Here is a 15,904-nt window from a genome sequence, read left to right on the forward strand (position 1 = left end):
ATCTTGCTGTAGGATGAACCCCTGACAAACTAGGCGTATACCAGAGCGTATTGCATGGCCTGCAAAATGCTGTGGTAGCCCTTTTGGTTCAGGGTGCCAGTCACTCTGTGCAAGTCGTCGACTCTGGATCCAGCAAAAGAGCCCCAGACCATCACACTTCCTCCTCCATGTTTGACAGTTGGTGTCACTGAGGAACCATCCTTTCGCCTACTCGACGGCGTACAAAATCCCTGCGTGATGAACCAAAGATTTCAAATTTTGATTCCTCGGTCCATAAAACCTTCTTCCAGTCTTCAGTAGTCCACTGGCGGTGCTTCATGGCCCAGGCAAGCCTCTTTTTCTTATTTTGCCATCTTGGCAATGGCTTTCTTACTGCCATTCGACCTGTCAAACCTGCAGCTTGAAGTCTTCTCTTCACAGTTGAAACTGAGACTTGCTTACTTTGACCAGTGTTAAGCTGTGCTTGAAGCTGTTGTCCTGTGAGCCACCTATCACACAAGCTTTTGACTCCTCAGAAACTTGTCTTCTAATTCTGTTATGGCTTTGGGTCTGCCAGACCTTTTCCTGTCAGTTTCCTCCAGTTTCCAAGTGCCTTTTGATGGTGTAGGAAACTGTACTCACTGACACCTTGGCTTTCTTTGCAATTTCTCCAAAGGAAAGACCTACACTTTTAAGGGTTATAATGGTCTGTCTGTCTTCCTTTGTTAATTGCCTTTTTCTCGCCATTATGATAGCAATATGCTACGTCCTGCAGTGCAATATTGTCCAAATAATGCTTCAGAAGGTGTAATAGTCTGTTCCAATACTGCTTTTATACAGACAGAGGGCTTGTAATAAAGTAATCAGCAGAGGTTGGGCCACCTGTCGGAATTGTTTGCATCAACTTCCCGAACAATATTTGATTTCCATTGTAGAAAGAATGCCACGAGTGTGTTCGGCGGTTATATCTGCAAAAGGTGGCTACTTTGCTGAGTCAAAGATATAAATTAAATTTTGTTAAACAAAATGATTCAATGATTTCTTTTTTATCTCCAATTGTTTATTTGTTCTATGCTTAATTTCAGAGTACATTGAGACAATAAACTGCGTAAATTTCAATAAAAACTGGAAAAAGTGAGATGTTCTAAAGCTTTTGACCGGCAGTGTATGTATATCTATATCATGATCTGGTTGTGTCCTGCCTAGATTGGGCGTATTGCGCCCATTGTGGGCGAAGCCACACCCGAAAAAGATGTCTTTTTAGGGGGTAATCAAGTTCAAGCTACATCTTCTCCGAGGGGTTTGGTGGAATCTGACAGGGGTTTCGATATTTGGTTTGGCCAATGTCATGTGTCTAGCCCCATGGAGCTAGAGTTTTCATTTTTCATTTTTTTTCATTTTTTTTTTTCTTCATTTTTTACCGAATTTTCGGTATTGTGTGGCTAACTAACCTCATAACTGATTATTAGACTACGGATTTTTATGTTAAGAAAATAGGCCTTTTATGTTTTGAAAAGCGGAATTTTTTTTTTTTAATGTGAAAAAATCCCGAAATATTTTTTTCCCCCGTTTTATTCATTTTTTATTACCAAGTTTTTCAGAAATCAGTCAAAAAAAGAACAAAAAATGGTAAGCTTTTTCCTGCACAACATTAAGCACTCTGGGCTAGTAAACAGGTAAAAAATGACGTTCAGGTACCTTTATTGCAACCGCATTGTTTGATAAGTAGAGGACTAGAAGAAATTGACAAGACCCTTTTAGGAACGGTTAAAGTAGGTGTTTGAAATCATTATCTTGGTAATGTTCTCCTTGGTGAGGCGGTGTCGGCGGTCGGTGAGGACGTTTCTGTAGACGGAGAAGGACCTTTCCACGTCGACGCTGACGATGGGGCAGTACCTCAAGAGGGGGATGTCAGCAAGCTTGACTCCAGCTGGCACACCAACCTCAGATCCGTGCTGATCTCCATCCAGGATCAAAGCCACTGTCCTCAGCACACCAATGTCGGGATTGCGCTGCAGCACCGCCTTGAACTTGGTGAGCAGGATCTCCTTACGGCAGCCTCGGATCTTTTCGAGCTCCTCCTTGGCCTGATCAAGGAGCTGGAAGGCCTTGGCCAGCTCCATGCCGGCCTCCTCCAGCTGCTTAAGGATCTTCGGGATGAACGACACGTGGGCATTTAAGAAGACCAAACTGAGCTTGATGTCCGCCTTTCCGAACAGGTCCTTGGCACTCCGGATTGCCATCGCGTCGTCATCGTTCAGCTGGTCCACAATGTCCTTGACGGCCTCGAAGTGCTCGGCGTAAAACACCGCGGCGTCGATCCACGTCCCCCACCGAGTCAGAATGGGCTCCGGGGGGAGAGAAAGATTGGGCTGCTGCTCCTTCCAAAAGACAACACGCGACGGGGCTTTGACAAACACCTTCTTCGTCGTGGCAATCAGGTCGTTGACGTCCTTGAACATTTCTCGGACTGTCTCGCAGACACGGTGGAGCGCGTGGGCAACGCAAGTCACATGCAGCAGGTCCGGGAAGAGTTCCTTCAGGGCATGGCCGGCCTTGATTATATAGGCCGCGGCGTCGCTGACGAGGACCTTGAGGCACTCCGGCTTGAAATCAGGCCAAAGATAGTGCAGCGTGTCATTGACAGCACGCACGATCTCCCCGGAGTTGGTCTTCTCCAGAAACATGCACTGGACGAGGTGGGGACGAAAGTACCCCTCCTTGGACAAGCGTCCCGCGATGATGTTGGCCACATATCGACCTGCCGAATCGGTCGTCTCGTCGACGGACAGCCAGATGGGCTGCTGTCCGAGGTCGGCACGGATCCCCGCCAAGGCCTCGCCGTAGCACTTGTCGAGGTAGTGCTTTCGAATCCAGCTTTCATCGGGGATCTGGAGAGTGATGTGCTTCTCCAGGAACGACCGGAGGGCAGGGTTTTCCAATTTCGACCATGGGATGCCAGCGGCCAGCATGGCCTGGCACAGCTCCTGAGCCACGACGTCGCACTTGTGCCTCTTTCCGCCACCAAAGTCCTCCATGGTGGCTTGCGTGACCGTCCTCTTCTTCTTCAAGGCCAAGTTGCTCTTGTGGCGGTCTCCTCGGACATGTTGGGCCAGCTCAGACTTCTGCTTCGCCCGGAAAGTCTTTTCACAAGCTCGATAGAAAGCCGTGTCACTCGACACGTACTTGAAGGTGGCCCCATCGCCGCCAGCGTTGAATTCCTTCAGCCACTTGTCACGAAGAGCAGCACTCATCTTGATAGGAGACTTGTTCACACTTTGTGTACACTCTCTCACTGTAGTACACCGCCTCACTGCTGTACACGCTGGGGACGCAACGCACGCAAGTGGACGCAACGTTTTGTTTTTGAGATCGATCGCAGTTAAAAATTTCGATCGCAGTTACAAATTTCGATCGCAGTTTAAAATTTCGAAAAATTCCCTAATTTTTTTTAGCGTTGCCAGACATTTTCGACCAAAAAGGGCATTTTATTTTATTTTTCCCGAAAAAGGGCGAAATTCTTTTTTTCTCCGAAAATAGCAAAATAATTTTTTTGCGTGCAAAAAAGCCGTTTTATGTGAAAAAATATTTTTTATTTTTTCACATAAAAATCCGATGTGCACTGATTATACATTATTTTCTATCTCATTTCAAGGTCAGTAACCTTCGTTTTGACATTTCCGGGCCTGGCCTGTCTGGGCCTGTTTCGGTGTTAGTCCGTCCTTTGTCATTGAATACCGCTCGCTCGTGAACCATCGTCGTCTCCTGACTTGTCAAAAGAGTGACCACTATATTCGTCATGGGTGTGTGTCTGTGTGTCTGTCTGTCCGCAGCATAACTACCCGATGATATCATCCGATCTTGATGAAACTTGGGTGGGAGGTTCATATCATGATCTAGGTGTGTCCTGCCTAGAGTGGGCGTATTGCGCCCATTGTGGGCGGAGCCACGCCCGAAAAAGATGTCTTTTTCGGGGGTAATTGATTTCAAGCTACATCTTCTCCGAGGGGTTTGGTGGAATCTGACAGGGGTTTCAGTATTTGGTTAGGCCAATGTCATGTGTCTAGCCCCACGGAGCTCAATTTTTCATTTTTGCCCCAAGGTGAAGGTCACAAGGTCACGAAATTTAGAAAAGTCGATTTTTGATGGTTTTATTACATTGTTCGCTTCCTGATAGGGTGAAATGTCGTACATGTTTTTATTTTATCACATACATTATGAAATAAAAGTTTTCCAACAAATTTCAGAATCTTCGACCTTGGACCTTTGAAGGTCACAAACGTCAAATTTTCAAAGTTGTCGGAATCGAACCAAATTTTCGGTATTGTGTAGCTAAGTGACCTCATAACTGATTATACATTATTTTCTATCTCATTTCAAGGTCAGTAACCTTCGTTTTGACATTTAAAGGTCACAAAGGTCAAATTTTTCAAAGGTGTCAGAATCGAACCAAATTTTCGGTATTGTGTAGCTAACTAGTCTCATAACAGATATAATACATTCCTATTTATATATTTTCAATGTCGGTTTTGACCTTTGTCATTGAATACCGCTCGCTCCTGAACCATCGTAGTCTCCTGGCGTGTGTGTGTGTGTGTGTGTGTGTGTGTGTGTGTGTGTGTGTGTGTGTGTGTGTGTGTGTGTGTGTGTGTGTGTGTGTGTGTGTGTGCGCGTGTGTGTGCGTGCGTGTGTGTGTGTGTGTGTGTGTGTGTGTGTGTGTGTGTGTGTGTGTGTGTGTGTGTGTGTGTGTGTGTGTGTGTGTGTGTGTGTGTGTGTGTGTGTGTGTGTGTGTGTGTGTGTGTGTGTGTGTGTGTGTGTGTGTGTGTGTGTGTGTGTGTGTGTGTGTGTGTGTGTGTGTGTGTGCGCGCGCGTGTGTTTTTTTTTTTTTTTCCTCGATTTTTTTTGTGTCTTCATATTATTCATGTTTTTGCCGCCTCTTCATACCATGCATCTTCTTAGATCCTTAATTCTTTCAGGTCCATATGGATTGCATCCTTTCATCGCTTGTGGGGGCCCTTTCTTTGGGCAGGGTTCAGTCAACCAGTTAAACAGGCTGATCTTGAATGTTTGCTTGCCAGGCATTCAGGCCAGATGATCGAGCTACTCTAGTCGATGTTTGGAAACTTCTCTGTCACTGTTTCACTACTCGCCCACTGCTTCCTGACACAGTAAGATGTGTGCTGGGGCCCACTACTGCTGATGTGAGATTCGTCAGATGGTGTGAATGCATCTGTAAAGGAAGGAGTCAATTCCCTTCAAATCCCAACAATCGGACACATTATAACAGGACAGAGAATGCAGGATTGGTAGATTTTTCACTTCTTCTCCACGCTGACGTTGCTGTTGCTAAACTCCAGCTTCCTGTGTGTTCCGAATCCTTTTCCTGCTTGTGCTGTCCTTCGGTCCATGTCGGATTACATCCTCCCAGATGATGATGATGTCACTTGCCCTTCATACGAAAACTGCATAACACTCTATCCAATCGTCACTCATAAGGAATGGAGTCCTGCCATCTGCTGTTGTCTCTCTGCCAGTTACCATCGGTTTTGTCTTGGTCATACTGGCTGACATACCCAAGTCAGCTGCTACCTCAATGTATTTACATGCACGCATGCACCTTTTAACAGCAACAATTGTTCCCATCTTTTTTTTGGTTGACCAAGATTGTTTTCCCAAGCTTTCAAGATCTGTCTGACCAAGTCTGTTATTGGCAGGAATTTGGTCAGTATATCTCTGATAACTGCTTGAAAGGCGCCATGGCATCTTTAACATCCAATAACAATTATGCAGTGGTGGCAAATGGTTCTTCCAGCGTAATGTGTTTCTGATGGAGTGTCCTCATTGTTGCCTCACTCTGCATGCGAAACACCTTGAATACCGGTATAGCGGTATTCAGTTTATAGCCGGATTGAGAATCGAGGTGTGTGTGTGTGTGTGTGTGTGCGTGCGGTTGGCTGTTTGACACTCATCTCAATCTCTTTCTGCTTGAGTCACCGAGTTTTGTTTGGGTTTTTTTCCCTGAGTAACTGAAGATTCCAAGCCTTTGAGTGAGTGGGCCATGCCTCTGGGTTTCTTGTTTCATTGATGGATAAAGCATACTTAATTTCAAAATCCGCTTTATCTGCACAGTGGAAAGCACAGTGTGGGTGAAGTCTCCCTTTGTTTCCAGCAGACCCTCCAAAGGATTGCGGCCGTTCTGTGGTACAGGAACAAGCCACTGCTCTTGCTCTCGCCATGTTTGGGCTGCTCGCTATGCGCTGCACCCATCTGATTGATGCCGGAGCATTTGAAGCTGGTATGCATCAAAATAATCCCTTCATTGTATAGACTGTTTGTGTTACCATTTAAATGAAAAAAAAATGTTTGTGTGGGTTTGGGTTCGGGGAGGGATCAAAGAGGGATAGTGTTAACACTGGTTGGTTCCTTTACATAGGGTTTATACAGGTTTTGAATTGTGGAATTGTCAATAACATTTTCCTAAATCAAAAAGGGGTATGCAGAATTTGTTCATAAAAGCCCAGAAAGGTTTAGAAATTTGTTAGCATTGCTTAAAATAAAATTGCATTACCTACAATTTGGAACCTTTTCCTGTTAAGTGATATATGTGGTGAGCCGTCAGAATATGACACATTTGTGATCATAAAGAAGGCAGATGTTGACTTTTCCACATAAAGATAAATTCAACATGGCCAGCAATACAATTCACATGTGAAGTAGAGCAAGCTGGGCCTCTGCCATTCCTGGATGTACATCTTTCCAGGGACGGAAACGGCAGGTTACACATGCAGGTGTACCGTAAACCTACTAACACCGACAAAGTATTGGATTACTGTAGTAGCCATCCCACCTGCCACAAAAGAAGTTGTGTTCGCAGCTTAGTAGATCCTGCAAAAACGCACTGCAGTGACCATGAACAACGCCGGATGGAAATGCTGCACGTCGCTCAACTACTGCGAGAAAATTACTACCCAAATGCATTTATCAAATCTTGTCGCTGGAAATCCAACTACAGCAACAACAATCCAGCCACACCTCCACACACTGTGGCACTTCCATACATACAACATGCTTCTGAAACCACAATCCGCATACTACGTGAGTACAACATCAACCACAAACTACAAACATCCCTACAAGCACAGCTGTCAAAGCCAAAAGACCACGTGAAGAAATTTGACTGAATGTCATCGACAACATGCAATGTGAATATTGTGAAGCCAATTATGTGGGCCAAACATCCAAACCCAGAACCACAAGGCTAACAACACCAACGTGCTGTAAGATGCCAACACAGGTTGTCATTGGTTGCGGCACACATACACACACAACCAACACACATTCTCATGGAATCAGACCACGATCCTTGGCACAGGATCCGCCACGGCGGCTCCCTTTCGCTAAGAAAAAGGAGACGGAAGAGCAGGTCAGAAAAATGGAAAAAGCCGGATTTATTGAGCCCTCAGTGAGTCCTTGGGTGTCACCCATTGTGGTGGTGAAAAAGAAGGACGGGACCACTCGGTTCTGTGTGTCGCCAGCTCAATTATGTGACACTCAAGGACTTGTATCCCCTGCCAAGGATTGATGACACCCTCGATGCTGTTTCAGGCTCAAATGGTTTTCAACATTGGATTTAAAGAGTGGTTATTGGCAGGTGAAGATGGATAAAGCGGCAATAGAGAAAACAGCGTTCACCACAGGAAAGGGTCTCTGGCAGTTTGTTGTCGTGCCTTTTGGATTGTACAATGCCCCTGCCACGTTTGAGTGTCTGATGGAACGTGTCTTAATTGGCTTACCATGGCAGACTTGCCTTGTCTATTTGGATGATGTATTGGCCCACGCTGCCAGGTTGAAATTGCCCGGTTGAAATTGAACCCGAGCAAGTGCGAAATTTTCAGGAGGGAGGTGACTTAACTGGGTCACGTGATTAACGAGAGCGGCGTGACCACTGTCCCTGCCTGGAAAGGTAAAATCTGTAAGAGAGTGGCCCGTCCCCAAAAATGTAAGAGAAGTCAAGAGTATTTTTGGGCCTCTGCTCTTACGACAGGAGATTTGTGGCAAATTTCGCAGAAATTGCTAGACCCTTGCACAAATTGACAGAGAAAGGAGCCAAATTTATATGGTCAGAGAGCTGCATCGAGGCATTCACTCATCTAAAACAACGTCTGTTGGAGGCCCAGTTTTGGCATACCCGACGGGTGATGGCAATTACATCCTTGATACAGATGCAAGCCAGGAAGGATTGGGAGCGGTGCTGTCACCAATACAATAGAGAGTCGAGAGGGTTATTGCGTATTACAGTCGGGCACTTTTGAGGCCCGAGCAAAATTACTGTGTTACCCGCAAATAACTATTGGCCCGACTGTCTGCAGTTGGACACTTTACCCTTACTTTTATGTGAGGGAGTTTGTGATCCGAGTGGATCATGCCTCCTTGCAATGGCTTCTTTGGTTCAAAGAACCGGAGGGACAAATTGCAAGGTGGCTTGAGAGGCTGCTGCAGTATAATTCCACTGTGCAACATCGGTCCGGCACAGCTCATGCCAATGCAGATGCTCTCTCTCGGCGACCCTGTTGGGAGGCACAGTGTAAATTATGTGACGGGCAAGAAGCCAAGGATTCAATTGGCAGGATCAAATTGATGCATGCCTATATGCAGCAAGGGTGACCCGATGAACTTTGCCACAACCCCCACCTGAATTGGGCGATGTGAATTTGTGAGAGAGTCAAAGGGAGGATCCTGTTTTGGGCCCCCTTTTTCGTTGGCTGGAGGAGGACAAAAGACCTTCTTGGGAAGAAATTGCTCCACACTAAATGAGAATCAACATCTTCCTTCATCTTCTTTATTTCAAAGGGTGAAATCCTTTTCCAACACAAGCAGGTGTACAGCATTTCAAATCACTAAAGCTTAGTCTCTATTACAAATCAAAAGTCAAAATAATAAATGTGAAGGTCCCAACTGGGACAATGTTCAATGTTCTCCTTCCCCCCCTATGACGAAATGCCTGGGAGGCCTGATGGGAGGGTGTGGAAAAGGATGACGGCTACCTGTAACACACGTAAGGATGATCGTTAGTTATCTCCCCCCCCTGGGTATAAGTTTTTGAGGGTACGTAAAAAACTGATTGTCATACAGCTGGAGTGTCAATGTCCATCTGGCACACTGGTTGGGCCACGGTGGCGGGGAGTGCTCGGTGGCTGGCGCTCCTTGGAACCAGCCTGGTTGTGAGGGAAGAGCCGAGCGAGGGCACGTGGTACCCGTGTTTTAGGTCCCGTCGGGCAGGGGGATCGCCGTGGTGGAGGATTCACTAAGGCGGGTGAACTGATGGGGCTGCTCGTGATACGTGGCCCCTGAGATGGGCGAGGGGGTGAAACAGGTGGCTGGGCCATATGAGGCAATGGGGCCTGTGTAGGGGTAGGAACAGGTGGCTGGGCTGTATGAGGCAGTGACAATGGGTCCTGTGTGGGGGTTGAAACAGATGGCTGGGCCATATGAGGCTGTGACAATGGGGCCTGTGTGGGGGTTGGCTCTGGGCAGTCCCACCACCAGGCCAGATTCTGTCCCTGTGCCACACGTGGGAGTGTTGTGGAAGGGAGTGAACTTTTGAAGGTGTTGTCGGTTCCGGATGGTGACTCTGCCCGATCCGTCAACACGAATGACAGACTGGTGGTACTGCCGCACTTCAACCACTGTCCCAGTGCGTTCCCATCTCCCAGGGTGGTTGCCGACCAGGTTCTGCAGGTAGACATGATCGCCCACCTGCAGTGGGGGTAAGAGATGGGTGTGCTCACTCCAGCGTTCACGCTCCCTAGAGTGGCGTCTAGCAAGAGCCATTTCCCGTTGTGACATCGGCTCCGTCCATGTTTCGTGTGGGGAGTATCGGCCCATGGGAATAGGGATGGCATCACGTATGGGTCTTCCAAACAAGATAAGTGCTGGTGAGGCTTTTGTTTCAGGGTCAATGGAGTTCCTGTACACCAGCAGAGCCCGCTGGAACTTGTCAACATCAAGAGACCCTGAGCAGTGACATTGTCCATCAGCATGCGCTTGGCCGTCTTCACAGATCCTGTGTCGGACACCCCAGGCCGTCAGGAATTCCTGTGTTTGGCCTGATTTGAATTGGGGACCCCCGTCAGAGGTCAATTCTTCCGGGATACCGAATGTAACGAATGTCTCATGCAACCGTTTGATGAGGCCCTCTGCACCTGATTCTGACCTGAAGACTATGGGCCAATGCGAGTATCTGTCCACAATCACCACGTAGTCCTTGCCATTGTGGGTGAAGTAGTCACTGCATATCATTTGGAATGGGTAGGCTGGGGGTGTCGACACAGAGGGGGGTTGCATAGGGTTGCTCTTGGCTATCCGGTGGCAGTGTGCACATTGGTCTCTCACTCGGGCAATGTCGATGGAAATATCAGGCCAGTATACCGAATCCATGGCTCGTGCACGCATCGCACTAACACCCTGGTGGGCGGCATGAAGTGCGTGGAGAATGGGTGTGCGGAGCGTGGGTGGTATAACAATCCTCCGGCCCATCAGTACCACGCCATCCATTACACACAGACTGGCAGAGTAGCGGTGAAAGGGGCGCAGGTCAGCGGGGAGCTCTCTGCAGTCAGCTGGGAACCCATTCTCCAGGTGTGTGATGAGGTTTCGAAATGTCATGTCCGAAGCTGTCGCCTCGCGGACCATGTCCCATGTGACGACTTGGATGACAGTTTTAAGGGCGGCGGAAGCAGCTGCGACTGTAGAAGTGTCGTCGGCTAAATCAGTGTTCTCTCCGTGCAGGGGAGAGCTGGCCGTGGGGTTGTGGTGGAGTACTGACATGTTAGCGAGGTGAGATTCAGACGATTCAGATTCAGAATTCGGAATTCAGATTCAGACGAGAATGGACGCGATGAGCGGGGAAATCAAACGTGAGATGGGCGAAGCGATGGGCAAGGAAATGGCGCCTCTTTGGGGGGAGTTGAAGGAGAATCAACATCTTCCTTCATCTTCTTTATTTCAAAGGATGACGGCTACCTGTAACACACGTAAGGATGATAGTTAGTTACACACGGGGGCCAGGTAAAGGCCTATTGGGCACAATGGCAGATGTTGGGTTTGAAGGATGGCCATTTGTACAGGAAGTGGGTGACACCAACGGGCGATGTAGCTTCCTGGTTGATAATTGTACCGGACAAATTGAAGGAGGTGGTTATGGGGCACGTACATGGGACTAGGACAATGGGACATTTGGGTGTGGCCAAAACCTTGTCCAAATTGCGGCAGAGGTTCTACTGGGTGAATTCGGTCGGGCAGAGACATTCAAAATTGGGTGAGTTCCTGCGACCTCTGCCGCGGTAAGAAGGGACCCCTACGTGCGCACAAGGGCCTGCTCCAGGTGTACAACATGGGAGCGCCGCTTGTGCGGGTGGTAGTAGATGTGGTTGGGCCCCTGCCAGCCACCCACCGAGGGAACTGGTACATTATGGTGGTAATGGACTACTTTACAAAGTGGCCGGACGCCTGGCTGGTAGCTCAAGTTTTAGTTGAGGGATTCTTCTCCCGGTTCGGCATACCAAGGGAGCTGCAAGCTTTTCCAAATTAATAAGACCAGGGCGACCCCTCTTAGGCCCCAATGGGATGGGATGGTGGAGAGGTTTAACCGAACATTGTTGACCCAATTGACCTTCACCTCTGAGCACCAGCAGGATTGGGACGAGCATCTCCCCTTTGTATTGATGGCATACCAGACTGCACAGCATGCGACCACTCGGTGCACCCCCGCCTTGTTGATGTTCGGTCAGGAAATGCGAGTCCCCACAGATTTGTTGATGGGACCGTCACCAGAGGAACCGGGTGGAGCATCTGTGGAAAGCTATGCCACCAATTTGAAAAAGAGCATGGAAAAGGCTCGAGTTTGCAAGGAAGCAAATTGGCTTGGCTTCCTCGCATATTAAATTGCGGTATAACACCCAAGCACACTCACCCCTTTTCCTTCCCGGATACCTCATTTGGCTCTACTGCCCCGGAGGAGGAAGCGTGTATGCCCAAAACTCACCTCGCCCTGCAAGGGCCCCGGGGTGGTGCTTCGGCAGGTGACTGATGTGGTTTTCAAAATTCAGATGGGCCCACATGCCCTTCCACAGATAGTCCACGGGGATAGATTGAGCCCCCTACCTGGGTCGAGAGGCTCCTGGGTGGATTGGAAGGGTGCTGGGGAAACTAGGTGTGGTGGATGACACTTTTGGACCTGACCAACCTGCAACTACCTGCACTTGAAGTAAGTGCTTTGAGGTGTACTGTCCCAGGCTTCAGTACTTGCTTATATAAATTGGGGCATGAGTAGTTTTGATTGGGTGTGGGACTGATGTGAGTGATGGCATGGCCAGTGAGGGGATTGGAATGTGTGCCACAAAGTGTCTTGTGGGTAGCGTTTGTTTATGTGTAGAGGCTTTGTGTTTGTGTGTGATCGTGAGGATGGAAATGGAATTGAAATGTGGTTAAAATGTGAATGGGGGTTTCACATGTAAGCAGGCCATGGCAGCAGCATCTTTTTATGACATATTTTCATTGAAATGTGGCTGAGAATTGAATGGCAGCGGGGGAGGAAATGTTATCGTGGAGTGTGTCCGTGTGTGTGTCCGTGTGTGTGTGTGTCCGTGTGTGTCCGTGTCCGCAGGTACGGATCAAGCTCTGGAGGGGGGATGACAGTGCTCCCCCCCGTGGTAATTGCCACTGTCAGCCAGGGGTGTCTGGAAATTGGGAGCCTGTCGGTGGGGAGGTCTGTTTGGGCGCCCTATGGTATGGAGACCCTTGGCGACCCGTGCGAGCCTGAGGCAAAGGAGCATGATGTGGAGACCTCCCCGGCTGGACGACAGCTAAAGGAGCTGTTTGGCTCAGATGGGGCCAAGAGGGGTCAAGAGTTATGGGGCCATGGGGCTTAGAGTTATCGGGAAGGGGGGGGTGTGAAGAAGTCGTAAGTCGGGCGACTTGTTTTTGGTCTGCGGGCACCACAGCCTGAAGCGCCCCCACCATCTTGCTTGTACGGTACCTCCCCGCTGCCTCGTTGAGGATCACACACGTGTGTAATGACATCGATGCCATGGTCTTGCAGGGGGGTGAAATAAGTGTTTTCTTTAATGATTATTGCAATGTGTATGGATGGTTATGGGATTTGTGTGAATGAATGGGAGAAAAAATCCTCCAAAAAATCAAAAATCCCAAAAAAATGTTTGTAGTTTGTGGGTGAGCCGTGTCACTCACCTGTAACACCAGGATTTGGGGCCCGCGGAAATTTGGGTACATTGGGATGGCTCCGCAGGTAATGTTGGGAATTGTGGCATCCACCGGGGGACATGGTCTGTAGGATGGGGTTGTATAAATGTTTTTTTTTTTATCTTGAATTTTTATTAAGGTGTTGTGGTTAAGATAGTTTTTGTGTGTTGCTTACCTTTTTCTTCCTGCCCCAGGAGTTAGGAGCGTGGGACCAAGTTTTGTAAATATTTGAAATGTTGTTTATGGGGTGTAGAATGTTAAGGCCTGTTAGCTCCGGCTCGCTTTCCACAGCCCTCCTAATTAGTTTCATCGGCTAATCAAGTGTGAGTCGGTAAGTGTTAAGGCTAGAACGGTAGAACCTTGCGGGAGCTACTGTTCCAGGGGTGACGTGTTACGTTTGTAGGGGGTAGACAATGATTACCTTGGAGCCAGGTAGAATTGCACCCATGTACATAAGTAGGCTATTCATTTTGACTGGATGTCGTGTAAGTGCGCATCTTCGTTCCTATCAGGAGGGGTGGGGTTATGTTAATTAGTTAGGGATTATGGGTAATTAATCCCCTGAATGTAATGGCCTCTGTTATTTTTCCTCAGTTCCTTATGACAATGCAGCACACACACATGGCAAGAAATCGTGCATTAATGACATTAAATAAATGTGACCCGAACAAGACATTGAACAATACCGCTGCGCTGCCAGGAGCCACATTACCACATCAAGCAGGCAGGGCCGTAAGGCCACGCCCCAGACAGCAGTGCAGTGATTGGTCTGGGACCATGGAGTGAAGGGATGGCGGCAGCTGATTGGGGAGTGCGCGAACGTCATCGGAGGAGTTGGAAGACTGGGGAATAAAAGACTTGAGTCCTGCCATTTTGTCCTCTGGCGCGGTTGGATTTCATAGAAAGTTATCACCGTTCGTGTTGTTTCCTCTTGGCTTCTCTCTCGGTTTTCTGGCTTTGATAGCGAACGGTCGCTGACAAGCTCTCTCTGCTTTGGGATTTCACAATAAACCGTCGAAGTTCATAGTGCTCTTGCGCTGAGAGAAGTGTGCTGGTGAGGCGGACGACGAGGACGAGCGTGGCTGAGTGAACGACGGCACGCTGAGGCCTACTTCCTGCCAGGGCCTGTGCCACGCTCGGGGCCTGGACGATTCCCGACGGGGTTCAGGAGACGCTCAGAGCTAAGTGCCACGAAACAAACACGCATTTATTTTCACCTTTATTTTTTCCCTTTGTGTGTATACGGGTCTGAATGGGGACGTCCCATTTCGGATATTCGTCTATCGTGCATTTTCTTGTTGCTGGCGTTTATTTTCATTAAACCTGCTTATTTGTACATTTTGAATCCGTGTCGGGTTGAATTAATTATCGCAGGTTCGAAGGCATCTGGTGGGCCCGTGCAGGTCAGCGCTCGTGGCTCTTCCCCCTCACCACCCCCCACCCCACGCGTATAAAGAAGGTGCGCCATTGGATTAAATGCCTCGGAGTTGAAGCTCCTTTGGTCATCTGTCGCCCTGAGGTGTTCACTACAGGGTAGACACACGACAATACTGTTGCAGTTTTGGGAATAAAGGCAAGCCCCCCCTTTTTAGTTAGTTGCACCACAATATGTAGCCTCGCTTAGTTCAGTTATTCCTTATTAAATGTTAAAGTATAGTCTCCTTTCCTGTGTTAGTATGCGTTGGCGCAGGCGAGTAAGTGTAGGCTCCGTTGCTCCTTGGGCTGGAATGCCATGTGCTAGGGCCTGGAACCAGTCTGGGAGGCCCGAGGGAGGAGCTGAAGGGGAGTGACCGGTAAGCGGAAAGCAGCCATTGGAAGCTTAAGGGAGTGGCTAACAACGGCAGCCAAGGCAGGGGCTTGGAACATTCTAATGGGACTCTGGGGAGGGGCTATATAAAACCGTGCCCTGGGCCCCCCGAGGAATAGAGGAGAGAAGAGGTGTGGTTGGAACTCTGTCTGTGAAGGAGACTCTCTGTGCACAAACTCTCCCTGCCCTGCGCTCTGCTGCCTGTTAATAGCGCTTGCTAGGACGATCTCTCCCCGGGCCACAGACGCCAATGATCTCCTTGCCTGAGCTCCCTGCACGTGCCGCGAACATCCCAGGGACACGCCGAACGAGCGGACCGAGGCGAACGGCACCAACGGCTGTGCTTTGAGCACGTCCTTCATCCTTTTCCCTGCGTGAGTGAGTGGGCCCTTATCCGGGGATTAAGTAAGGACGTTAAGTTTCTGCTCTGTGTCTCTTTTCCCTGATCATGTGTACATTATAATAAACCTGTGTTCTTTTGCATTCATTTGGCCGTTCACGTCATTTCCCAATATTGGCTTCGCATTGTACGAATATAAACGCTCAATCGGGTTCAATAATAATTAACGGCACGAGTCACGTGACACGCAAACCGCTCGGGCGTCTCAGACCAGCGTGACTCGTGCGAGGTCCAGCACCCGTCTTCGTGGCTGCATGTGTATCAAAGTTACTTGGGGATTCGACCGGATACCCTTCCGCACGCTCGCCACGGGGGTGGCGGCTGTAATTGCTTCGCAATCCGCCCCACGAGTGTAAAGTGGGTCGCGGCCTTGTGGACTCGAAGGCCCGAGGGGGAAAAGGGTTTAACCCCCCTCTGTACGTCGACGGGCTCGAGATCCGCAACAAGTTGGTGTCCGG

The 15,904-nt window shown here is 48.8% G+C and overlaps 1 protein-coding gene across 4 annotated transcripts in view; it reads left to right on the top strand.

Annotated features, from left to right (window-relative positions):
* The window catches only part of SMG6 (SMG6 nonsense mediated mRNA decay factor), a 376,938-nt gene that overhangs the window by 67,083 nt on the left and 293,951 nt on the right, over positions 1–15,904 (top strand). For 3 of the 4 annotated variants that reach the window (XM_078780312.1, XM_078780314.1, XM_078780315.1), the window contains one exon: positions 6,149–6,274. In XM_078780312.1, the coding sequence (XP_078636438.1) occupies positions 6,149–6,274 (126 nt within the window). The remainder of the gene's footprint in view (positions 1–6,148; positions 6,275–15,904) is intronic. The other variant, XM_078780313.1, reaches the window with a different exon arrangement.

This window comes from Myxine glutinosa, chromosome 6 (assembly GCF_964187855.1).
Source record: "Myxine glutinosa chromosome 6, kmMyxGlut1.1, whole genome shotgun sequence".
Taxonomy (NCBI): domain Eukaryota; kingdom Metazoa; phylum Chordata; class Myxini; order Myxiniformes; family Myxinidae; genus Myxine; species Myxine glutinosa.